This window comes from Poecilia formosa, unplaced genomic scaffold, assembly GCF_000485575.1.
Source record: "Poecilia formosa unplaced genomic scaffold, Poecilia_formosa-5.1.2 Scaffold10, whole genome shotgun sequence".
In the NCBI taxonomy this organism is placed as follows: domain Eukaryota; kingdom Metazoa; phylum Chordata; class Actinopteri; order Cyprinodontiformes; family Poeciliidae; genus Poecilia; species Poecilia formosa.
Genome location: NW_006799949.1, coordinates 1,665,863 through 1,692,501, shown reverse-complemented (window position 1 = coordinate 1,692,501; position 26,639 = coordinate 1,665,863). Strand labels below are relative to the sequence as shown.

Sequence of the window (26,639 nt, the reverse complement as noted above, 5' to 3'; positions counted from 1 at the left end):
TGTGTTTGTGTGTGTACGCATGTGTGCATGTGTGTGTGTGTGTGTGTGTAGTAAGGACTGTAGTGGTGTTGAAAGGCTGTGAAAGGGAGAATGCTAAAATGTTGGCTTCATCCAAGCAGGCAGATGGCATTTCTAAGACTCTGTATCTCACACTATGATACCCCTCCTTACACACACATTCATATGCAGAACTAAGGAAAGCTCTTGTGGGGACCAAGCCGAGCATCGACTTTACACAACTATGTTACATTAGCGGTGCCTGTAGTGACTTATGCATAGCACTCTGAAACTTCTCTCTTATGTGATTGAAAAATAAATACAAGTGAATTTAATATACCTTGATTTTAATAATCTATTAGCAAACAGTGAGAAGCTAAACAGAAAGATCTAACTGATGACCAGTCAAGTTATTTCTGTCTGATTCTGGCTTAATCGTAGTAAATATATTTGGAAAATGTCATAAATGACTCCCAGGCTGTGAGTAAAATATGGCTGGATCATCAACACTGAGGATATCTTTTGGCAAGAGAGCTGAATCTCTGTGTTCATGAGAGCATAAAAAAAACACTCCCAAGATCTTACGTCCAGATTGTTTCGATCTTCTCTTTAATTGCTTGCATTGTTTTGTTCGGATAAAAAATTGAAAATGCTTAAACAGTATGTTCCTTTATATTTTTTAAAGGCATGCTTTCTCTTCTGCTCTGTTTTTCTTGTGCATCTTTTTTGTTTGTTTGTTTGTTTGTTTTTTGGCATTTCCGACATACCATATGAGAAAGCTGGTTGCCTAGATTTGCCAGGGCAGCTTTGCTCTACAGAAAGGATATCTGGAGATGGTGTTATGAATGTGTGACTGATCTATTACGTCAGGGTTGCACCTTGTATCAAAGTAGACAAGTCACACTGATGAAACAATGTACTCTTGTATATTATTGTATCCAAAGCTTTATAAAGATCACAAATACGTTGCTATTTCTCCCCTAATAAAGCAGGAACAATTCGCTTCATTTATTTAATAGAGTCATACCAGTGAAATACCCATCTGTATTTTAAAATCTCCTAATTTTCAGTAGTAGTAGTACAAGCATTTCTTGCACACAGTTAATTATTGGTTGTAAAAAAAATCTGTTTAAACTTCTGATTTTGAACTGCTTCACTAAAATGTTTCACCTTTTGATTACTGTGGCCATACTTTAAGCCTATTAAGCGTTCTTAAATCTCCTTAGAGTTTAAAGAAGGGATTTTATGACTAATATCTCACCCTCTGCAGTTATTGAAAGCTGTGGATTACAGGGTTGTAATGCAGCAGTAATGAATATTTATTTAAAATATTACCTGTGTCTGATTTGGTAGCTTTCTTTGTTCTATGCAAACTAACACTAAATGAGCATTTGAGATAGAAAATGTGTAGCTAGATGTTATATGATTTATCATGGCAACATTTAGGAAATATTTGCAGATGATCTGTTGATATGTTCTTGGTCAGACCCACTTCACTTCAATTCACAGTATCAAGCAAACAACATATAATTGTGCTTGTCTTTATTTAACTTTTGCTTTACTGATGCTTTTCTGGCCATCATGCCTCTGTGCTATTGCCACATTTTTCACCTCACCACCTTGAAAATCTGTATGTCAGATTTCTGTGCCTCCATCATCAGTGGTAATGTTACTGTCAAAGACTCTGAAGAGACCATAAAGATGGTTTCTGATCTTTATTGTTGTGAGGTTGTCTTAGACCTGAGTTAGATGCATTTTAAAAAAGCTAATGAAATCAAGACCGCATTTTCCCTTTTCCTGACAGAACAGCGGTGATTATGCTGCAGAAAATACTGTTGCCCTCCTTTACTGATTCATGCCGAACAAAAGAAAGGCAGCAGAGAAAGCTCCTAGAGAGGGATTTTTAATAGCATGCAATACAGCACTTTGAAGTTTAATTTGAACTACTCCATTAGGTTCCACAGCCACTTTGATTAAAATGAGGTTTATTACACAAGCACTGTTACTTCTATCTGCATACAATATTTTTTCAAACCAGAGGCCTCTTTCAGCACATACTTGAGGGTCAACACTGGCTAGGAACACTGATCTAAGGTTAGCTTTGAGGTTTTCACCTAATTGCTAGGCTCTTTTTGTATTCAGGGGGAAGGTATGCTGCTCCAAACATTCGATGCCACACCTCACAGTTGGCATTTTGGAGATGTTAAAATCTGCATGTGTGAAACTGTGTGTGAGAGCACTTTTAATCGGGTTCTTTGGTGGACTACTGAAGACAACCTACCATATATCCAACTGAAAGTTAAAACCAATTGGAGATGATCTGAGTAAGGAAGACTATACATGTATGAAAATACATTTATGCTTGAGTATTTTACTCCTTCAGCAAGAGAAAAATGCAGTTAAACCTACCTACTTGTTGACTGAGCTTGTTCATGCTGCTTTGGTTAATCTAGACTTGGATTTTTGATTAAATATCTTCTCCAGATGAAAATTCTTAAATTTGGTACACATTTATAGTATCTTTTCACCTTTCTAATTAGATGCCACTTTATGCATTTTTTTTTTACTTTTTTTGCATATTTTAAGACTTCATCCATATGCTCCTTACCTGCCAGTTCATAAATAAAAAGGCAAAGTGCATGTAAAAGGTTAAAACCTTTTTTTCCACAGTATAGCATTTTCTATTTTCAGAACATTTTCTGACCTCTGAAGAGACCGAAGAGAGATACAGCTAAGTGGTTTTCCATGTCCAGCAGAGTACTTACCTGAAATTAGACAACTTCAGTTTCTCTGCTTTAGCCTAGAACTTTCACAGGAGAACCGTACTACTAAAAACAGATCATATTTCAGTGTTATTTTGTGCTCAAACTAATTTTAAATGGATATTTTGCTTTGATTGCTTTGTATTGTGTGAGTTCAAAACACTTTGTTTAGTGGAATTTCTTTTCTATAAATAGTCATTAAAGCCTTGACATGTGGGATTTTCCTGTGTAACAGAGTATTTGTAGTACTAACCTCCAGCTGCATATTTTCTGAAGAAATAAAGTCAGTGTGGTGATTCTAATGGTTTCCTAAAGATCTTTTTCTATGCTTTGCCTCAGTAGCTGGGAAGATGAATGCATTGCATATGCTTATTATCATCAAAGCCTACTAAAGGTTCAAAGTACTGACTACCGAGATTTTTGTTGGATTTACAATGGACACATGATTGTGCAGAAAAATACATTGCAGACACTTTTTAGCAGGTCTCTGTGGTTCACATTTGCAATTCTTTTATGCGATGCTAAGTCAACCTTCTACAAAGGATTAGCCATCTTTTTTTTTTTCAATGCAGTATTAAAGATGAGCGGTATTTACCTTTTTCCTCAGAGAGCGTGCTGTGTGGCAATACAATGGAAACAGGATATCGACCATGAAGCTGCATCTCTTTACCTCCTGGGGAATCGGCTTAAGATTTATGGATTCAATTGGCTGAAAAAGCAACAATATGGGTTTTATTCTTTAAAGTATGTTGGCGTATTAGTGACTGCATGGTTTAAAAGGGATTTTATTATGATTATAGTGATCAAATACCTCACTACATATTTTTATAGTTATCAGGCAGAATTTTTGATCTTGTCAAAACTAAGTCAAACAGCAGCAATCTTTTTGGAATCTTAATAGTGCCCCAGTCAAGGCGTCTGACCTTCGTGAGCTAGAGCGATCTATTGAAATTTAGCAAAGCAGCTGCAAGAATGTGTAGTTGGAGGAGTTTGATGCTAATTGTTGCTGATAGAAAGCATATGTGCACTGCAAACCTAAAGGTTATAAACCATCATGATATAACGGGGGAAAAAAATCTCTACTACAAATGTCAGGGTGGATTTGTTACAACAGCAATAAAGCTTTGGTCTTCATTCTTTTTCCCCTTTATCCTCCCTACATCCATTCAGTTGCTACATCCATTCGGTCTTTACATATCCTACTATATTTAATCAGAAGTGGATTCATACTCCCAGGATCCTTTGTCATTTGGTATACAGTTCTGTATCTGGCACTGTAAATAACCTGAAATATGTTTTTTGGTGCATATGCATGCCAAAGCTTTTGTGTACTGTTGCACAGACCAATTAGAGAGGCCTTTTCTAAATTTAGATAAATACCATTAGACATTTGTATTTGTTTTGTTACAACAGATGCTTTGTTACAGGGTTAGGTCGTAACTTGGCTAGTTGGCAGCTCTGCTGCAGACTAAAAGCAGAAATTGTTGCCATTCTGTAAACAATAAAGTTAACAAATAAGCTTCTCAAAGAGAAAAGTATTAATCCACTTACATGAATATCAATCAATCTCAAAACAGCCTTAAAATCCATGAACCAGTATATTTTCAAAGTATAATATTGACTTTTACTGTTACTCTGCTATAGTTGTACTTTTATGAACAAGAGATTGCACCTATTTTTCAGCGCCGTCTGACTAACCAGAGTCTCAGGATTTCAAATTTTGAGATTTTTTTCTTTTATCCTTTCTTACAATTTTACATGTTTAAATTGTGAACAATGTAGCTATATATGCAAAACAGAACAAGTAATTTTTTAATTACTGAGGCATTAAAACTTAACTGAGTTTGTACACCCGACAAACTGATCAGTGTCCTATTTTAACCGTGACCAGATTTTTACCTCAGTAAAATAATGACCACAACATAGTCTGGCGATGAGACAATATTTACTATCACTATATCAACATCTATAGTGTGAGTAGTGTGAGGAGCTCCTAAATCTGAAGTAGTGTTTTCACTGTAACACATCTTCCCTCACATTACCCTGACAACATTCAAAATAATTAGAGACTGTGGGTCTGTGGTTTACTTAACAAGATTAACTCCCCCTGTTGTCATTTTATGTTATCAGACCAGATTACATCCAAATCAATGTTGTGATGTTACTTAGCAGATGTGCTCCTAAAGAGTCTTTTGAGGGTTCTCAATGATCTCTTGGCTTTTTTAAAATTACTGTTGCTTTACATCAAGTGTCTTGTTGCACAAGTGTAGAAAAAAATTTAGTTTTAAAAACTAGTGATAGTATCTTTGTGCCTGTCTGAGTATGCGTGTCTCTGGGATTATGTTAAACACTGTTTGGACAGGCTTATTGAGGGCCAGTAGGAACTAGTTTGGCAGTGTGTTATTAGATGTGGTTGTTTTGGTGCTCTGATGCCAAATTACAGTTAGAGGAAATGAAACATCACACTAATGAGATTTCACACAGTTAATTTAGTCTGAGCTGCAAATTCTCCATCATTATTAGATTGATAGATTATTTTCATTCTTTAATTTAGGGAGAATCTTATGAATAAATCTGTCCATAGTATTTTATCACATTTCAAAGATAATGAATTAATTGTTTCAGGTTTCTAAGACTTTGTTCATAGAAATTAGTGGCAGAGCAAGTTGTTCATCTAAATGGTAAGTTTACAGCTAAATAACAAGGAATGCTGAGTGAAGATGCTAATATGATGCAATAATCTAAATATTCGACTGCTTCATTCCTTTTTTTTTCTTTTTTTTTTACTTAGGAAGGACTTTAGATTATTGCTGGCCAATCATTTCTACAGAGACAATGCTTGAATAATTACAGGTTTTCATAGTTATTTCTGTATGCCAAAACAATTTATCCAATTTTATTTAAATATGTTAAAGTGTGCTGAACAACTAAGACTACATGACCAGGACTGTGACTATTGCTATGATTCTGGATGCTTCGATTTACAAAGCATATGTATTTAGACCATTGTTTGTTTTTTTTGCCATTTACTGGATTGAAAATGTGACTTGAGTTCAATAAACATTGTGTATTCACGATTTTATGGAAACAGAGAGACTTTGTAAAATCTCAGATATTTTTAGGGGTTTGTAAAATCATCGAGCAAGTCTAGTTTTCTTTAAAAGTAAGGTAGGTAGGTATCATCCATATTTTACGTAATTAGCTGTTGAAAACATTATGCAACAAAAACCTGATAGATGCAGCAATATACTTTTCAAATAAAAACCTGGGATTTTGCAATAACAAGTGGAGCAACCACATATAATAGATGACACTTATGTTACATGAACTCTGCTGCCCGAAATATGCTTTAATTGGATTCTCAAAGGCTAACAGTCACTGCGAGAAAACTGGGTCTCGTAACAGGGGATGAAAGGGATGGAGACACTTGTTTCCAGGGCAACGGAAACAATGGGTTTAAGCTAAGGTTCATCAGATGTTCATTAGAGAAAAGAGATTTTATTTTCATTTTAATGGTGTTCAATTTTGTCAAATGGCCGGTGCTTTTTAATTCTCTGTGAATCTGACGAGTCTCATCGCCAGACTATGTTGTGGTCATTATCTTACTGAGGTAAAAATCTGGTCACGGTTAAAATAGGACACTGATCAGTGTGTCGGGTGTACAAACTCAGTTAAGTTTTTTTAATTGCTCATTCTCTGTTTCATTTCTCACAGCTTGCAGTTACTTATCTTAAGATCCTATTTCTTGTAAAGTGAAGAGAATATTATGTTGATTGTTCGAGACTCAGCTGTGTGCGATTTACCCCAGATGTCAGAGTTGCGAATGACATCACACCCAATTACACTGTTCAAAAAATGGGATTTTCTCATTCTTTGGGCGCTAACTACTGGAAATAAATGCTGCTAAAAATATACTAATCATTTTCAATTACGTATGCATTAAAATAGCACAGAAAAAATGTTGTCAAATAACAATTTCATAGCACTATGTGTTTTAATGTATCTGATTTATTAGGATACAAATAATCAAATGCACTAATAAAGAATAATGTCCTTATTTACTAAATTATGTTTGCCCTTCTGCCATATTTTACACAAGTCTAATATGACACAAGACAAAAAGTCAGACTTTGGAAAAGTTAAGACACTCCACCATTAATGTGGATAAACTGGACCAGCCCTTAACTGCACATGAACTGTTAGTTTTCACCTGCTAACTATTGTGCTGTTGTTCTCCCAGGGTGCCCACTTGGCCATGATCGACACTCTGATGATGGCGTACACAGTAGAGACGGTAAATGTGGAGAAGGTAATGGCTTGCACTCATCAGTATTCATCCGGCGACTCTGAGGAGGAAAGACCATATGATATAGAGGACGCTGTGACCACCTGGATTAACAAGGTTTGGTCTTGTTTTTCTGTTGCAGTTAAAGGCTTTAATCCCTGAAATTATATTAATTCCAATGTCTAGAATTGTATCTGCTTATCCATACAAAATGTAGGTTACTGTTTGTTTAACAGAAAATAAAACATTTCTCACTACATATTTTTATAATTAAAAACTAAAACTTGTATTAGACTGACTGACGGAACTTAACATAAATACATTACCTTGGGAAAATATTCACACCCTTTAAAATCTTTCACATTTTGTCACATCAGTGTGTAACAACAACCTGCAGTATATTGAAATTTTATGTGGCAGTTCAACACAAGATACATGATTGTGGATTTTTTTTTCTCTCTCTTTTTCCTTCCAGTTTGCTGCAAGTCTTTCTGTAAACTGGGACTTGCATTGTTTATTATCCCCTGTAGTCTGGTACTGCTAAATAAATTTCAGTTCAAACAATTGTTTTCAGAAGACATCAATTCAATAAACAGAGTCCGTCTGTGTATGATTAAATCTCAGTATAGACACAGCTATTTTTTGAGGGCCTTTCTCAAAAAATAATGTCCTTCAGCTGAAGGACATTATGAATAGTGTTGGTGGCTGAACATCTGCACTGACAAGCAAGTACAACATTAATCACAGAAGTAGTTTGCAGTATCATCGTAACTCTGGGGGAGTAAGTTTGTCACTCTATTTGTAAAAACTTTGACGCCATGTTTTATTTGCATTACTGTTGGCAATTATGCACTACTTTATATTAGCCTGTCATGAATTTCAAATAAACAACTTTGAAGGTCGTGTTTGTAAAAGATTTCAGAGGTATGAATACATTTGCAAGGCACTGTTGTTACAGCATAAACCTCTCTGTAAAAGAACACAGCTTATTATCTATCTAGACTTGTAAGACAGGCCTGAGGAACACGCAGGGACTCATTTTAGATGATAAAACAAAAGGGCAACATAAATTTGGAACTTCTAACTGAACCAAACAGGATATGGGCTTATGTCAATCTAAACCAGTTATCTCTACAAATGACATTCACACTGTTGCTTGTGGAAATGGATAACTCAACAAACACTCTGCTCATCTGGCATTTATGATATAAAATGGGTAAACAAAATCAGTTTCTCACAAAAAGCCCTCTCAGTGTCCTATATGAATTTGCAAAAAGCCACTTAATAGCTTGAAAACAAAACATTCTTCTAGTATTTCACACTATGCTATTACAACAAATATAACATGACGAGATTTGAACCTGCACTACTTCTAAAACAAATCAGCTGTTAATATATTTCTCCCATCCACATAAATTGCAACATGGTTGCTTTTGCAGGGCTGCATGCACAGATGGCTCGCAGACGCACTGGAGCAGAATCCAGTCAGACTCTGTTTACATTCTTCTAGCTGCAGCTCTGGAGGGCTTCCAGATCTGGGCTTCAAACACACTCAGAGCAGACAAAGCGTTGCAGGAGGTGTGGTCATGGTCTCCCGCTAGAAAGGCATATGGCTCCCCGTTGGAATACTCACTACTTCCACAGCGTGCAGTTTATAGCACACTGAATTAAAACAAGTAAAATCAAATCATCTGTGTTTTGCAATGTAAAACCATCATTGTTTAATTTATTTAATTACTTGGAGCTGCTTTTTACATTCTCAAAGATGTTGTTTCTTTCTTTGATAATAGAGTATTATTTTTTTTCCTCCCCCTTTAGGTAAATGAGTATCTGAAAGACGTTGCTCAGGAACAGAAGAAGAAGGAGACACTGAGTGCTGAGCAGACTGGGAGTCCTAGGGTGGGTGTTTTCTTTTGACTTTTGTCATCTAGCTGTAACACTTCACACACTGCATATACTGTACACTGTGTGATGGACACATTCAATTGAGCTGAGTGAAATCCTTGGCTCCGAGTAATGGATTTACCACAGCATTTCTCTTTGACTGGCACTTATTTTTCCCAGACCTCTGTGTTACTACAGTATCTCAGACAAGTTTCTTGGCTGTGGGAAGCTGTTTAAACTCAGCCAGCATCAGAAAAAATCTCATTCAGATATTTTTGTTTCACTGTTGGTTTAATGAATATCAAACTGAGAGATTAGATATTAAAGGCATTGATGTTTACCCACTCATCTTTTGAATGTTTGTCAGAGGGTCAGGACTATCCAGTCTAATAAGATAAGCAGTTATTTAGTCTTGGTTGAACCTTGTTCAGGATTCGCCCGCAGTCACAGATCGCTTATGTAACTTTCTCCAGAATCAGTGCTTATTTTTCATACTCTAAGACACGGAGGTGATGCCTATGTTTTTTATTTTTATTTTTTATGTATAACTGAAATAGTCTCTGTATTCTGCCTGTTTGAGTCTGTTTACCAAAACAGTTTCTTACCCACTGAGTATTGCAAGAACTCATTAATGCTCGACATATATCACAATGAGCATTTCATTCTTTAGATAACATGCATTGACAGAAATGTGCACAAAAAGTTGTATTGCATTTGATGTTCATACAGATTACAACTGTATGCTGTTTTAAAAGCACTATTCTCTAATTTGCAAAACAATTATATTAAATATATATTCAGGTGACTGGTCAATTAAAACAGCTATAATTATAGTATTTTTTTAAGGTCCGCATCATTTAGATAACTGAAACTATGTGATGGAAATAGACAATTTAGGCATAGTAACAGCTTCTTTCATATTCATTTACATCCTTATTGCAGTAAATACCACAACATATGATAAAATTTAAGTTCAGATTATATTGCATGCAAGAACTCTGACAGTTTTATTATTATTATTATTATTATTATTATTATTAATATTATTATTTTCATGACCGATGAGTGATGCAAACGTACTCCTCTGTAAAATTGGATCCAAGTTTCTCCACAGTGCAGCTGTTTGTAAGATTTTGACTCTTCCAGTAATACACACAGCCGGTGTCTGATTTTATGGCATCTTTATCATAGCAATTTATTATCCAGTAGCAATAAAAATGGATCATAGTTTGCTACTGAAGCGGGAGTGGATGTACCTAGTATTTTTATGGCTCCACTTTGTTTTAGCATCTGTGATGCATTTATTATTATGCAGCAGTGAGGAGGAGAGTTCCAAACAACATGTCAGAGGGAGGAAGAGGAGGTGAATGATGTCACTCATGGACTCACCTTCATGTTTATCCTTCATGCCTTGTCTGTCCGTCTCCCTTCCATGTCCTTGAATAGTCACTGCCAGCAGTTTTAAGGAAAGGATTGACTTTTGAAATGCTGCTGTGACTTCCTCTCTGTCACCTGGACCTTAAACATGTTCAGGGACTGAGACAAAATTATTTTATTCATTACTGACATATTGTTGTCATGTGTCCTACCACCATTTCTTTTGCCCCCAAGGGAAAAAAAAAAATGTTTCTTTTTATTTTTTCCATCTCTCTCTCCCAAGTTATGCCATACAACACACTCTGACATAACACCATTGGTGTTGCTTCATTTTAAAGATGTTAAAAGCCCATCTCATGCTAAACTGGCAGCTCAACTGCCTTGTTTTGACCTCCAGAGATGGAGAACTGCACTTCCTTTTCTCAGGGCTGCACAGTGTTTGACGATGATCTGACCAGTCAGTGTGCAGACACAGCAGTGCATGCCTCAGCTATCCTTCACAAACACACAGCAAGGCACACATGCTTTAACTGGTGAAGTGGAACCAGAAAGTGAAATCATATCCTCATTGAATCTTCTGAGCGTTTTTTGTACTACAAAAACTGAATGGTAAACATGGTCACTTATTGTTACCTATTTAGCCTGGTCTGATGCTGTCTTTTGGGTGAAAACATATCCCCTTGTTTGGCCCATGAGCTGTGGAGTTGACCTTCCACTGTCCTCATGAACCTCGAAGCTACTAGCCCTAAATGCTGTGTGTGTGTTGGTGTTGCGTCCTTGTTGTGACTTCTATGTCTTTTGCTTATGGCAGACTTTGCTCTAGTTTAATAGACAAACTCGCTAAATGCTTCATTTGAACATATTCAGATGAACTAATGTATGTAACAGACAGATTTCAGGCTCTCTGGACAACTCTAATTGTTGTTAAGTCTAATGTTATTTGTACCATCCAACCAAAACTTTAGCAAAACATCAAATCACTCTCATTGCAGCAATTACATAATAACTTATATGTTAGGTAGGTAATTTATTATTGTAATGGGGATGTGGTAAAGTGCAAACTTTTTAGCATATCTATTTAGATTAAAGATGTTATAATACTGTGTATGATATCATTTTGTCATGCACCAATCAGGCAGTGATCAAAAGGTGGCAGTTTCCAACTGATTAACTCTAAACAGTGATCAGCAGGTAATGTACTGGAAAATATGTCCTTTAAGTGCCCCAAAACTGAAATCTCGCACTTTTTTCTGTCTGTAAACACATCAAAAGACAGCATGTTTTTTTGTTGTTTTTTTTTATTTAGTCAAGCTTAGATAACGGTAAGGCTCACGGGTTTTGATGCATAATTGGGAACAATTTTGAAATCTCTTCATTATGTTGATCACAGTATATATCAAGGATCGTCCAGCAGACAAAACAACCCTTGATACCCAAAGAGAACTATAGTTAAAAGTTTTACTTTAAATAATCAGTGGTTTGCTATTCATTTTCTTAGAAGAAAAGTTCATTGTCATTATGAGAGGGAAAATAGAGTTACTAAAAACCAGTTGCCTTCAAAGAAGTGCAATGTTACATTTGCTACCTCCAGCAGCTTTGTGTCCCTCACCCTCACCCTCCTACTGTCTGCTCTAGGTCTGCAGTTAGTATGAGTCACGCAAACAGACAGTGAGAGACACACACACCCTTCTAGGGCAGTCGAGGCGACACTGACTTTATTTTATCCCATCAATTATTTGTAGGGGTGATGGTGGCAACATGACTAGTGTTTGGAAGGTTGATTTATTTTTTCCTCTAAGGACTTTATGTGCCCTCATGGGTTTGACTGGTGGATACACGGTGTAGCTCTATTCAGTGAAAAGTCTAACATCAGGTTAGAAGCTGACAGTCTTCCTCTTGTTGTCAAGCTGTGGCAGCAGGCTGTGGTATTTGGAGCCTGAATGATCTGAAAAGTGCATGCTGACCTTTGAATAAAATTTGTTAGCATTGCTAAGAAATCCATTCACATAACTCCACTGTATCTGGTCATAAAGACACCTGAATAAATATTTTCAAATTTGCCTTTGCTGGTTTTCAGGTCGGCCTCTGAGAGTTTCCTTACTTTGGACTGTTGAAGAGCACAGCTTAATTGACTCCTGGCCCTGGAGGGAGTTGGTAGTTTGTCTCAGTCTACAGATGCACATTTCCACAACAATGACTTTATGGCACGGACACAGAAAACTTTCAGGCTTTGGGTTGAAGGGAAAAAGCAGAATTAGATTTACTTCAAGTTGTTGACGCAGAAACCATCTGTTAGAAATATCATTGGATGTTATTAGTGAATGTAATTGTGATAGCAAAAACTGTACAAACACTGGGATAGAAAATATTTAAATAAACTTAAGGGAGTAAATACTTTCATGCCTGTAGGAACATTAAATTGTCATAAATTTTTTATGCTGATGACAATAAAATGAACATAATCCTAATTCTTGTGGCTGAAAAACAAAGTATTTACAGCTAGTGTTACTTATCAATTGACTGCCACTCATTTGCACAGATTGGGATTAAACCTTTTCTTTTCCTCATGTTTATAAGCTGATAAGTTCTATTTCTTGCCTATTTACATATATCGTATGATAAATTATTCTGACATCCTGACCAACAGATAAAACAGATTAACTACTAATATGTTGAGTGGATTAGATCAGGTGTGGGAGAGCGCTGTGACACTAATCAAATCGGGAAAATCCAGGACAGCTTCTCTCTCTCTCTCTCTCTCTCTCTTTTTTTTTTTTTACGTTTTGTGCCTTTTCGATTTATATTGATGATTTCATTAGTGTGTCTGCATTTTCCCCACAAATCACAGCTTTCCTTCTTTGAAGTTATGGAAATGCTCGTCATTTTGATCGACATGTGAATTTTGGCTCTTTGGTTCCTCAAGGTAGTGTGGGAATTAGCTTTTAGGTGCAACAAGCCTCTTCTGGAAGCAGCTTACATCGTCAGAGGATAGCTGACAGATTTTGACAGGAATGCGGTGGAAATGTTATTTGGATTCTCTTTCCTGAGACGGGTTTTTATTAACTTGACAGTGAGCATTTGAACAGTCAAGATACACTCTGGTATTTTAGTGAGAATCTATTGGAACTGGCATGGAAAAGTGACTGTCAAATTTAAAATACCGATTTCAAGGCATTTTAATCATAGCCCTTAAAGGGAAGTTGTACTTTGATATTTGATATTTGCTCCTCTGAATTATAATGCATTATCTCAGGTCAAAAAGGCTTATGTAATTGCATGTGATTGCTCAAAATGAGTGTAAATAACAGCATCATGGCTAACAGGTTCTAAAATAGTCTCTAAATATTACAAATGTGATCAAAATGGTTTTAGGAGAAGGAAACCTGTTCTTTTCTTAGTTTTCTTGAATACATCCCCATGAATTTTAATTTCCAAAAAGTACACTTTGGCATGTTTATGTCATTTACTACAAAGTCAGGACCCAATCACAGTAAATGTTCTTACCACACATTTCTTACATCAGAACTTTAAGATGTGACAGTTGTTTTGGTGTGTCCACATGAAAGAAAAGACAAAAAGCCAAACAGCGAAAGCAATTTAAACATTTTACAACTAAGCTATACAGTTTTTTAAGATGAGTGGGATGTCTTTCATACACACAAAAACAATAACCAACACTTTTTACTTTGGTGTCAATGCTTTTATGTTACTGCTTAAGTTACTAATTGCATTACTAACTAATCTGATTGAGAACATTTCTTTATGGTTCCCTTTCCCTCTGCTTCGCTGCTGCAGTCTCCAACCAAGTGGTACATGAAGCTTGTGCCTGTAAGTCCACGTATCACTGCTGCCCCTTTTGCATCTGTGTGTTCATAGTGATTTATTTCATCCTTGCCACAGGGCCACACAATATTAGAAAAACATGCTATTGCAATGTTAATGTTGAACATTGTCACAATATTAGTCGCTACTAATACCAGATTTACCTAATTAATCCTTTTTTCATAGCTCAATACATGGTAAGAGCTTTTGGATCTCGCTTTTTATACCACTAAATTCTATGACTTCTCCCTCTGACAGGGATCAAAAATAATGAAGGTTAGAGAAACTGGTCAAATTTAATATTGCCAAGCAAGCCATTACAAATGAATATGAATACATTAATATTGCAATAACAATTTGGATTGCATATATTGTGCAGCTCTACCTCATTTGATTGTTGTGGATGTAGAATTTCCCTTTGTCTTGTCAACAGGTCATTTATTTGTCATTTTATACACATCAGATAGATGACAAAAATCTTCTGATTCTTATTAAAATGGCTTCAGTATCTGCTGCATGTAGGGATAAGTTTAGTGAAACCCACGAAAACTTTATTTTTTTCGATTGTGGCCATACCTATTTATTACATCCTTCCTTATATTCTGTAGGTTATACAACATTGAGGAATTGCTTAAGTTCTCCCATGATTAAATATTAGACAAGAAAAAATACTTTATAGTTTTTAGACATCTAGGAAGGAAGAATTACTGTTGTAGTTTGAAATCCATATTTTAGTTATTGTCGTTTGAGTAACAAGCCCCATGAGTTTTTTATTTCACCTAGAAAAAAATAAATCTAACCACTTTACAACATTTGAATATAGATCATTTAAAAAGCTACTGTTTCTTGTCTTTGGCATATATCATTTAATTTCCAAAGTCATTTAATTACCTTCATTCTTGAGTAAATCCTCTAAATTCACACTGTTCTCTCAACTATCTGCCATTTCTTGAAAGCTCTAATGAAAGCCCAGCTGTTGTGAGGGTCGCTCCATTAATTGTGCCTAATTTTGCCTCCCATTAAGTGAATGAAAAACAGAAACAATAGGATAAGTCTGAGTTGCAAACTACTGAAGATCTAAGCAAGACGCTGTTCTGCAAAGCACTTGGGTTTATAGCTGTTTATATCAACAGGCTCGCTATCGGAAAGAGCAGGCCTCTACCCAGCTGGCTCCCTGGATCCCCCCAGTGGACAACCTGCTTAAGGACAGCACAGACGGCTCGGCTCTGGGTGCACTGCTGCATTTCTACTGCCCTCAGCTGCTTCCCCTGGATGGTAAGGAGACGAAATGGAAACAGTTGCTGTTTTTAGATTCTGATGTCAGAAAAGAGACGGTATAGTGTAGGTTCACTGAGTCGATCAGTTGTCTTTCACAAACAGAAGATGCATTCCAAGTAAACAAACCTATTTACTTTGTAAACACGTGGTAATTCATTCATTTTAGAGAGAATCGGGGGAAAAAACATAAAGTGGCAGCTAAACCCACTATTAAATAACAGTAAGCCACTATCTTAACATTTAAGACTTTTACAAAAGTGTGAGGAAAAGTTAAAAAAAGCTACCTCAGCTGTGTCTGGAAAAAAGAAAAAAAAGATTGTTCATCTACCAGTGCAGTGGAAAGCTCTCTTGTCATCAAATTTTGTCTGACAGCTGATGGATCTGTCTGCTCTCATAGATGTCTGTCTGAAGGAGAATATGAGTCTGGCCGACCGTCTCTACAACCTGCAGCTCATTCAGGACTTCTGCAAAGACAACCTGAACAGCTGCTGCCACTTCAGCCTGGAGGACATGCTCTACGCCTCCTCAACCATCAAGGTACAGCCTGAATCAGCATGCATAATCTTTCTTCAACAAAAGACAAAAAGTTCAAGATTATCATGTTGAAATTATCATTAAAGATTTCATAATGTTTAGGTCTGCAGTTCTAAACTTCTTGTTGTTTTTTTTTCCGATGGGGATCATTTCTGGCTTATTGTCCTAGCTGATTCTACTCACTGATACATTATTAGGAAATTTTTTGTTTTGCCTGTTTTTGTGGATTTGTTGTGTGACACAGAGAAGAAACCCATATGGCATAGCTGTGTATAGGGAGAAAGAAAAAAAAATAAGAAAAAAATAAGTTGGGTTGCACGCCAGTGGAGTGAGTCATGCTGTGGAAAAACCTCTTGTAAAAAAACGCTCTGTTCAAACCACAAAATTGGAGAACTCCATACAGGCTGCACTGCTGCTGTGTGCATTTATTTAGCTTTTTTCTTCTATACTATTTGCTTTTACGTTGTTTTTCTTACCCTATTTTAGGTCCCACTTCTTTGTGAGACATTCCCTTGTGTTTTTCATTTTGTGTTGTTATCAGGCTTTGAGTTTTCTTTACTTCTGCCACTTGTAATTTTTGGTTTGCATGTGTCTCACTAAAACCCTCTTATTTTTTTCTTTTCCCTTGTTAATGCTTCAGCTTACAGACTTGCTGTCTGTAATGTATTCATAAAGTTAGCATCTTTATGTAGATTTGTGTAAACTTCTTGCTACGTGCGATGATGCTGGAGTGCATCTGTCCTAGAAACAACTCCTGTTTTTCATTTTTTGCTAAACTCACTTGCTGCCCTACTTTTCTTCCTGCAGCAATAATAACGCACACGTAGCCAATAAAACAGGCTAAAATAGTTGGCAAATATGTCAACCATGTCAGACTGATGTACTTTTTGAAATAGAAAAGCGTTGTTTTTTTGTTGTTCTCTGTTTTACATTTTATTTAAAATATTTTTCCAAATCTTTGCCAGATTTAAAAGTGCATGAACAGCAAATAAGCTATCCTGATCTTTGTCCACTGCTTCCTTTGAGGTCCTAATGTCTATGTCAGTTGCATTTTGGAGGATTTACGTTCTTGTTCCTACATTTTATCCTTTTCATCAAATAGCCATTGTGGCTTCTGAAGCACATGAATATCACAACGTCAGAAAACAAATCACAGTGCAGACAACCTAATTGTTCCTTTAATAACACCCTTCTGTTGGTTGGAGGGTTTATTGCAACTTTCCTTGTGTGCTTCATGTTTTTGTTCTTGTGGTGACTATCAGTCTCTTCCCCTTTGTGCTGCATAAACAGTACGCTGGTGTGTGATTTGATGGATGAGTCTGGCTTTGGCTTGCTGCTGTCTAAACGTGTCTTTGGATTCAGGCGTGTTGCTCTGAGCAGAGACAGAATACAGGTCACTGAAAGGACAAACTTCTGTCTAACCAAAAAACATGTCAGGTTCCAAACAATCAACTGATTTAATGTGAACATAATTATACACAAACTTTATCATAAGGTAATACTATCAATATAAATATACGGGTTGGAATAGTTGTATTTCTCATTACTGTGATTTAAAAAAAGCAAAACATTTAGTATTTTATTACAATACGTTTATGCTTCCTCCAAAAAATTCATGCCCTCTTGACCATGGTGAAATAAAAATAAACCTTTTGACCAACATGCAAAATTGTTTGTGACTGGAAATAATCATTGCACCGTGAAAACATCGTGCCTATGAAAATTAACCTTATCCATTGTTTAGATTGTCCCAATCTAAACAATGGAAGTGTTTAGATTGAAGCTTATTCATGTTCTAGAATGTTAAAGTCATTCTAGAATGACTTTAACATTCTAGAATGTTAAAGTCATTCGCAATCAGATTGCGAATGATCAGATTCGCAATCTGATCATTCGCAAATCAGATTGCGAATGATGTTCTTCCTCAAAAAGCTCAAGGATTTTGAGCACTGTACTTAGAATTTGTGTTGCAAAACAGAGGCTTTGAGTGTTTGAACAGAGACAACACAAGTGAAGGATTGCTGTGGCGGTTCAAAGGTTAAAACTAATGTTATAACATAAGTGTATAACTATAATGTATCAGATTAAAAGTGTTGCTCCAAAAAAGCTGCATGTCACTGTCAACAGAGCTTAAATGAAGAAAAAAGAAGAGTGATTGTGTTCTGAGTCCAGCCAGCAGCATCATTTTGCTGACACTGATTTTTGCAGACATAAAGCTGTCCCAGCAGAGCACAGTTACTGTCTGAAAGAAGCAATAAAAGGCAGAACTGCAAAGCGAACAAGTCAAATTCGGTAACCTTGACCTGGATTCCAGGCACACACAACATCAGTGGCTGTGTGCCGCAGCCCGTCACACTAATGGAGACCTTATTATAAAGACTGAGCCGAGACATTAAGGCGAGGCGAGGTGAGGGGGCTGTTGTCGCAGAAGAAATTGGAAACAGGACAGGGGTAGCATGAGTGTGAAGCCATTAAGAAGGTGAGGGAAGGATATGATCAGTAATATTGAAGAGAATCACGGGGGTTCAGCTAACTCCCAGTGCACATACTCACGCTAGCTTGTTTATTTACTCTTAAGATGGTGTTGCTCTTAAGTTAATCTCAATCTATCAGCACATGTGGGTTGTATAGTTTTGCAAACATCTTTAATCATTCAGCATAATCAAAATTAAAATTGAAGGCAGACAGTTTAACTTTCATCAGTATCCTCATGTCTGCTCATGTAAAATCACATGTCTATTGCAAATTTCTATAAATGTAAAATACTTAAAAGACGGTGGACGTGGGATGAGTGCTTAAACAATAGGTTTCTTTAGACATGACAATTCCACTTGAGTTCCACCATGCTTTTATAAAACACAATGTGTTAGCCTTTAAAACCTAACCTCCTAAAACCATTCATTACATACACAACTTAGCCATTACCCTTAAGTAATGGGCTTGGCTTAGTAAATCATCTCAGCCTTAATGACTCCCCTTTTAGACACTCTGCATTTAATTAATTCACAACACATCTAAATTACCATCTGTGGTTGAAAGAATGGAAATTTTGTTCACCATGTCTGGTTTTTGACTATCTTTTAACCACTGGACATCAAGCTTTGCATGAATCTCAGTTAGTTGGTCCTCCATTTTCTGGTGGTTTCACTGTGAGGGTCTATTTGACAGAAAGTAGGATATTTCACAAGGGAAAATGGCTTGACACCTCGATTTTCTGTAAAATGTAAAACTACTGCATCTGACTGATACTAAGTTCAGATCCCCAAGTAGGTTAATATGGTGCGGTAAAGGGTATAAAGATAATTAGAATAAATCTAGTAATTTTATTTATGTAGGTAAATTAAAAAACAAAACAAAACAAAACAGTTTCTTTTAAGTGTTTCACTGTAAATAGTGAGTGAGCTCAATAATATACACAGGCGGCCCCCATTTAATGTCTTAAAAACAACAATAATATTTTAAATTTCTTTCTAAGCTTTACAGGTAGCCAGTTTAATGATACTAACAAACGACATGCTGTTTTATCTGTTTAAGTCACTGCTGCCACACCAGCTTTTCTTTCTACTCGGTCTGAAATTGTAAGATCTGTTTTCCCCTCTGGACTGACAGTAGCTCAATAAACTTGGCAGGAAATGAAAGAGTGGGATTTTCCACATTTGTGTGATTGTCTCTGTCTGCCTGCTAGACCCATATCCTTTAATCAACCTTCCGTCCCACCTCTTGTTGGGATTAAATCCCCAGGAATTGTTGGTGCATGTCCTTGTCTCCTGCAGAACTCAATGATATCACTCACAGGGTGTGTCTGAGTGACCTGCCATTGACTTTTTTATTGGCTTTAAGCAATACACACCACAAGTGCCTTTTTGTGTCTCATTATTATATTGTGTGTGTGACATCTCAATCCCTGCAGAGTGGATTAGCCACCACCCCCACTCATCCTACTTCTTCCCACTAGAAATCTCATTAATCATCAGTCAGGTTAAAAGCTGCACACTTAAATCTCCAAACAGCAAAATCTGGCAGTTCTGCAAACCAGGCAACGTCAGAAGTAGTAGAGCCAAACAATGGGAAGATAGGTGGGGCAGTGGGTGATCTGTGTGAGTGCATGCTTGCTTAGGGGTGGTATTATACTACAGCACTCACACCTGGGGTGTCAGTAGTAGACAGGGGAACAGATGGAAAGGAAAAACAAGGCCTGGGTGGTTCAGATATAAGGAGATCTCATCATCATTCTTGCACCTTTTTCTGCATTTCTATTCATCAAAACCTTAAAGGATAAAACCCTAAAGGTAAATAGCATGGTTTGACTAGCAGTTTAAAAAAAAATTATGTTGAGTAAGAAAAAACTTAGCTGAAAGAAGTTTTATTTGTGCATGTTGATAACATTACTTTTTATTACTGAAAGCACCTAGAAAAGACTGGTTTTGGAGTTCTGCACACTAGCATGTGGGCTCCAACATGAAGAAAAACTGTAAAATGCTGCAGTAACAGCCACAATAGACAAGTGTCAGTAGTGTTAATTGCCTCTGCACCTCCTGGTGGGCTCTTGGGCTGCAGTTTAGAGGCTTGTGGAGTGAATGTTTGATTTGTGTGTGTGTGTGTGTGTGGTAGTTTTTTTGCTTAGCAGAGCAAAATATTGCTGATGAAGTGAAAAGGATGTCGTTGGCGCTGATCCATGCACCACTGCCTTTGTCTGGGGACCGCAGATTGAGGGGTGGTTAGAGGGTGTGTTCCCTCAAGGTCACTCTCGCTTCAGAGCTCCCATACTGCATATTTATGGGAGCTGCATGAACACATGATTTAGAATACTTCAGCATTTGAGCCTTAAAATGCATTTAAGCAAAACAAGATGCTAATGTACTTTCTTTAAGAAATGTTACAGTTTTGCTATGTGTTAGAATTATTACAAAATTAATATCAGTTTTCTAGAATTTCTCCTTTGGTATATCCAGATTTGCAGCATGTATTATGTGTTGAAATGGTGGCTCTTTTTTCAGAGCAGGGCAATCTAGCGGTTTGACCTCCTACTGTATGTTGACCTGATTTAGAAATGGACATGCCATGGCACAGCAGTGTCACAAAATATCAACATTTACCTAGTGTGAATTAGGTTAACTGGTTGGTTGCACAACTGTGACTGAAATCATAAAATATACTTATGAAAAAATTTATTTAGCCTTTTTGGCTTCTTGTAGTTTCTGACATTTCTCAAATCCTGGCTCCAGCACATTTTTTTTTTCAGTGTAGCAGGTAATAATTATTTTATCAGTCCTCAGAAAATGTGTTAACCTGCTGAAAGGAATGCTTAAAAATAGCTGGAAATTAAGCTGGAAATCGTTTGCAGACATTGTGTGGAAAGGGACAAACTTGATGAAAATTTAATCACTGCATATCTTCTTGAAGTCCACAGTGACACATGGTGGGGAAATATATTCAGTGCAGTTGTAATTTAGTAGAAGTTGACCAATAGAAAGTACTTATATTTATCTTTGAAGAATCTTCAGATCAAATGGGTTTAACATTTGTTTTTTTTCCCCCTCAGAACAACTATTTGGTGTTCATGGCCGAGCTGTTCTGGTGGTTTGAGGTGGTTAAGCCGTCTTTTGTAAAGCCAAGAATGCTTGACAATGAAGGGACAGGCAAGTAATAAATTCAAGCATTATAATTCAAGTTACAGTTTTGTTTAGTTTGTTTGAAAATGTAGTATAAAAAGTTAAATACAACATACTTGTAGGTTTCCTAAACTGGAAATAGAATGATCTGCATTGTGAAAACAAATTTTCTCTCCATCTCACCCTTCCAGAACCATCATCCATATTGAAAAGTATGCCTTTCATTCCAATCTCCAAAGCTACCAAGAGAAGCTTCATGGAAAGACCTCCAAGTCCTGAAAGACCCAGGTAGAGTGTTGTAAGAATTTTGTGTAAAGTTATGTTGATTCACGAGATTTAAAAATTAAAAATTGTCATCTTTTTCTGTAAATTTATAGTTTACCCCTTCGACCCCAGCCTCGTAACACAGGTAATTATAATTTTCACAGCAAGAACATTAGCTGTTTTATTGGGTAATTGAAATTCTATTGTTTTTACCTGTTTTCTATCTGATTTTTGTTATCCAGGAGATATCAAGAGGTCTAGCTCCATGTCTTTTGTTGATGGGAATCTAGGCACATGGCCCAAAGAGAAAAGGTTGGTAATTACATCTACTTATCACGAGATGTGGTCATTTCGAGTTAAATCTAAAGAGCTCACTGAGTTAAATTAACCACTAATCACATACCTGCAGATTTATTTACAGTTTTGTTCTTTCGTTATAGGTCTGGGCCTTACGGGGTGTCATTTGACATCCCCTTTGATAAAGGGGATTCTGCTCCTGCTGTACCTTCCTCTACACGTGGAATGGTTAGATCTATCAGCACTGATGATGGTTCTGGTTTCAAGGTCCAGCACATGCCTCGGGGAATGAAGAGGAACCTGTCATTCCAGCCAGTGAATGGTCAGAGCATTGGCATCCAGGAAGAAGGCTGCCCAGAACGCCTTGCAGGGGTGGAGTCCTGCAGGCAAGCATACCCCAATGGACATGGAAGTGTCCTGGCATCAGCTCCCTCTATGGAAGAAACCCTCCAGATCATCCACAACCCAACCAGACAACCTGTAGAGGGCATCAACAGTGGTTTCTTTCTGCACAGCCAAGACCCTGGGAGCGGTGCTGGTGTCTTGGACCCTCTGCCAGAATCTGATTCCAAAGAACTTTTGAGCACCGCAGACACCACCGAGGTGGACACCGGCATTCACATCCGGACAGAGGACATGCTGGATGAAGACTCCTCTTTGAAAGACCTCTCCGTAAACATGGACCTCGATGTGGACACACCAAGCCCCTCTCCAAGCAATCAGAGTAAATCTCCCTCGGGAGTGAAGTTGACCAGCTTTGCCGAGCAGAAGATGAGGAAGCTTAGTCCATCAGCACCAGATTCAGGCAGAGGAAGCAGCAGCTCCATGAAGACCACTCCAGAGAGCTCAGAGTTTGCTCTCCCACTATCAGTCTCCTGGGCACCAACACCTGAACACAGCCCCATCCGTCAACAAAACACACCACCCATTACTGCTCAGACAACACCCACATCTGTCCAGCTTCCACCCAATGACCCTGCACAGGTCATGGCTACAGAGATGGTGCAGCTGAGGATAAGGCTCGAAGAGAAACGAAAAGCTATTGAAGCTCAAAAGAAGAAAGTGGAAGCTGCTTTTACGAGGCATCGGCAGAAGATGGGCCACTCAGCATTCCTCAATGTGGTAAAGAGGAAAGCTGATGGGGCTGCTAGTGGGGACGAAGGGGGTCAAACTGATGGGGAAGGAAAGTTGGTGAGCACAAGTCCCACATTTAAATTTGGCCGGAGCAAGGCGGACACACCTGACGGCGCAGAACAAAGCACCACACCCTCTTGCTGGCAGAAGACACCAGGTTCAGGAGATGAGGGAGGACAAAGCCATGCTCAGATCACTGAAGCAGATCTCTCAGAGTATACACGTTCAATCGAAAAGCTCAACCACTCTTTGGCATTTCTCCAGGCTGAGATGCAACGTTTAGCACAGCAGCAGGAAGTGATCATGGCCATGAGGGAACAACAGCATCAGCAAACCTGGGTCATTCCCCCTCCTCATACAAACCCCTCACCACAGAAACATCCTCGCCCTGGAGCTGTTACCCGCTCTTCTGGGCCTTCTTCCCCTGCCGACTCACCCCATTCAACCCATCGCTCTCCAACCAGCATCAAACGCAAATCGGCCTCCTTCCACTCACGCAATCCTCGCACGGCTCGACCCAGTGAGCTTAAGCTGGCACCGTACAGTCGTGTCCTAACTGCACCGCAGTCAGTCGATAGCATCCCGAGGCTGCGCAGGTTTTCTCCTTGCCAGCCTTTGACGAGCTCCTTTATTTATATGGGGGAGAAACCAGCAGCTGCTGGTCCAGAAACAATCGGCCAAGATGGGGATAATACTAAGGAGACAGATTCCATCCTGTGCCCTGAGAGGGAGCTGGCGAGTATCTGTGCTGCCTGCTCCCCTCACAGCTCCCCCAAGCTGCAGACCAAAACAGAGCAAAGTGAAGTAGATGCAAACTTCTCCAACCAGGAAACAGAATCTCACACCCATGATGAGATTTTAAACACTGTAGAAGATGACCAGAGCAGCACAGTTCAGAAATCATTTATTGAACTTAAACCCACCATTGAGTCTTCATTCCCTGAGGTTCTTGCCCACCCTGTAGTAGAAACCTTCACAGTGACGCCATCAGAGTTACCTCCAAAGCCAGAACCCTCCGGTCAGGCCAAAAGTAGTCTGATTGAGGTTCCTCTGATGGCCACGAAGTCTACGGAGGATCTGACAATTGATGATGGTTTGGAGATGGAACAAGACAGTACTGAGAGTGCAGATGAAGAGCAAATGTTATGCCGTGGATTCTTCTTTAAGGTAATTTCAGTTCTGTCAATTTTGTCAAGAAATACACAGGAGTATCAAGACACAACTTTTGATAATGGAATCTCAATGTGCACCTTTAACACTGCTGTGGGGGAAATGAGCAATTATATACTCATAACAGCATAGCCCTGTTTGTTTTGGTGGGGAAAGCTTCTTGCCCCAAACATGATGAGATTAATAGTTGAGGAAACATGTCGGCTAAGGACAGCATCGTCTTTTCTTGCACGGCATCTTAGATTGCTTTTAGCTGCTGTCTGGGCTCCGATGTAGGTCAGAAAAGTGGGGCTGCTGTGAATAATTCAGGGACATCTGTGAAAATGTGGGGTGGGATACAGGTTGACTTGAATGTAAAGCTTAGGGAATGTTTGGTCTCTTAAAAGAAAACCAGTTTGTCTTTAAACTGAAAAATGAATTGACTTTTATTTAACTAATGAATTTATTCTTTAGAAGACTGGCAACCTGTCCAGGATGTACCCCGCCTCTCGCCCGGAACGTTAGCTGGAGATAGGCACCAGCACCCCTCCCGACCCCACTGAGGGACAAGGGTGTTCAGAAAATGGATGGATGGATATATTCTTTAGATATACATTCTAGTTATTTACTAAGTCTAACTAAATATGTTTTTTTTTTCTTGAGTTATTTGCAGTGCTTTTATAAAAGATTAACTCATACAAACCTCCAAGTTAAAAGAATACTTTTGCATCACCCATAAGTGGGTATGATGCATTTTATGTATCATGATAGTTAGTATATGCATACTAGTAAAAAAATCACCACAGGAGCTCTAAGTCTTTTTTGGCAAACACTTTTGTTAACCATCAGAATAGTAATTTACTACAAAATTACTTAATGACTTTCTTCTCCTTGCTGTTTTTGGTTTTCATCAGGAGGATGGCAAGGCAGAGGAGAACATGGCACAGAGGAGAGCTGCACTGCTGGAGAAAAGGATGAGGAGAGAAAAAGAGAGCCAGATGAGGAAGATGGAGCTGGAGGCCGAGTTGGAGCAGAAGAAAGAGGGAGCTCGGTATGCAAATTTACAACTTTCCTTTGTTAAAATAAAAAGTCAGCTTAGTCTTTGCCGTTATCTGAATTTGTCAGATTTTTGTTTGTTTGTTTGTGACTATATGTTGCATTGAGTTTCTCTCCTTCAGTTTTAATTTTTAAAGTTTATAATTTTGTTTTGTTTAACATTGATTTTCTTTGTCATTAAATGTTTTTAAAAAAAATTACAAGAATAAAAAGTTCCCAGAATATACCAATTAGGTCCTTGGAGTCGACCTAAATGCACTGACTAAGCTTAACTTTTTACAATCTGTATATTTGTATAGATCTTAAAATTATACATGAAGGATTTCAACTGGAAAACCTTCCTATTTTTGATAGCATTTTTAAACCTCAATCTCCATACTTCTTCTTCTGTTCCTCAATATGCTCAGACTGAAAGCAGAGGAGGAGCGAGTCAAGAAGGAGGAGGAAAAGGCCAGGAAGGAGTTCATCAAGCAGGAGTACCTCAGGAGGAAGCAGTTGAAGCTGATGGAGGACATGGACACCATCATCAAACCCCGACCTGCCAAGCAGAAGCGGGGTCGACCCAAGTCCATCCACCGGGACAGCATGGACTCCCCAAAGACCCCTGTGAGAGCTCCCACAGGTATCCAGAAGGACTTGGTTCAGAAACAGCTGTCCCTTCTTTCAACTCATTGTCCCGTACCTGAGAAATTGTGTTTCACTATTTATGTATTGTCAAAATACTATTTTTGGGTCATTAACAAAAATATGTAAAACCATTGCACTCTAACATACTTAAAAAGCTGCATATCTTTAGGATGTGCATATCTATTGAATCACTTTGTCCTAATTATTTGACTCATAATATGTTGTCTTCATGCATTTTATGGCTGTGATGACTGACTGTTGTCGTTTCACTGACCTCCACATTGCTCTGTGTCATGGCTGCCACAGCAAGTCGTTTTGTTTCCATTTGTGGTGTCTGTGTAATCGTGTCACGCTGTGCCACACTTTGCTGTCTCACATCCAGGTTCACGCCAACGTTTCTTTTCAGTCTCCAGCTTGTCTCTGGCTTCGCTGACCTTGGGTGACAGTGACAGTGTTCACTCAGACAAAAGAGCGCCAAGGTAAGATCTGCTTACAAGTGTATTATTGCAAGCAGAAAGTATGCAATTGAAGTATATATATATATATATATATATATATATA

The 26,639-nt window shown here is 38.0% G+C and overlaps 1 protein-coding gene across 6 annotated transcripts in view; it reads left to right on the top strand.

The window, feature by feature from the left end:
• camsap2a (calmodulin regulated spectrin-associated protein family, member 2a) overlaps positions 1 to 26,639 on the top strand; it is a 40,203-nt gene that overhangs the window by 8,684 nt on the left and 4,880 nt on the right. For 3 of the 6 annotated variants that reach the window (XM_007541401.2, XM_007541416.2, XM_016665287.1), the window contains exons 3-15: positions 7,000 to 7,161; positions 8,863 to 8,943; positions 14,101 to 14,133; positions 15,261 to 15,402; positions 15,803 to 15,942; positions 21,482 to 21,578; positions 21,743 to 21,839; positions 21,929 to 21,960; positions 22,058 to 22,127; positions 22,256 to 24,413; positions 25,310 to 25,446; positions 25,859 to 26,073; positions 26,461 to 26,557. In XM_007541401.2, coding sequence (XP_007541463.1) covers positions 7,000 to 7,161; positions 8,863 to 8,943; positions 14,101 to 14,133; positions 15,261 to 15,402; positions 15,803 to 15,942; positions 21,482 to 21,578; positions 21,743 to 21,839; positions 21,929 to 21,960; positions 22,058 to 22,127; positions 22,256 to 24,413; positions 25,310 to 25,446; positions 25,859 to 26,073; positions 26,461 to 26,557 — 3,461 coding nt within the window. The remainder of the gene's footprint in view (positions 1 to 6,999; positions 7,162 to 8,862; positions 8,944 to 14,100; positions 14,134 to 15,260; positions 15,403 to 15,802; positions 15,943 to 21,481; positions 21,579 to 21,742; positions 21,840 to 21,928; positions 21,961 to 22,057; positions 22,128 to 22,255; positions 24,414 to 25,309; positions 25,447 to 25,858; positions 26,074 to 26,460; positions 26,558 to 26,639) is intronic. The other 3 variants (XM_016665269.1, XM_007541425.2, XM_007541408.2) reach the window with 2 other exon arrangements.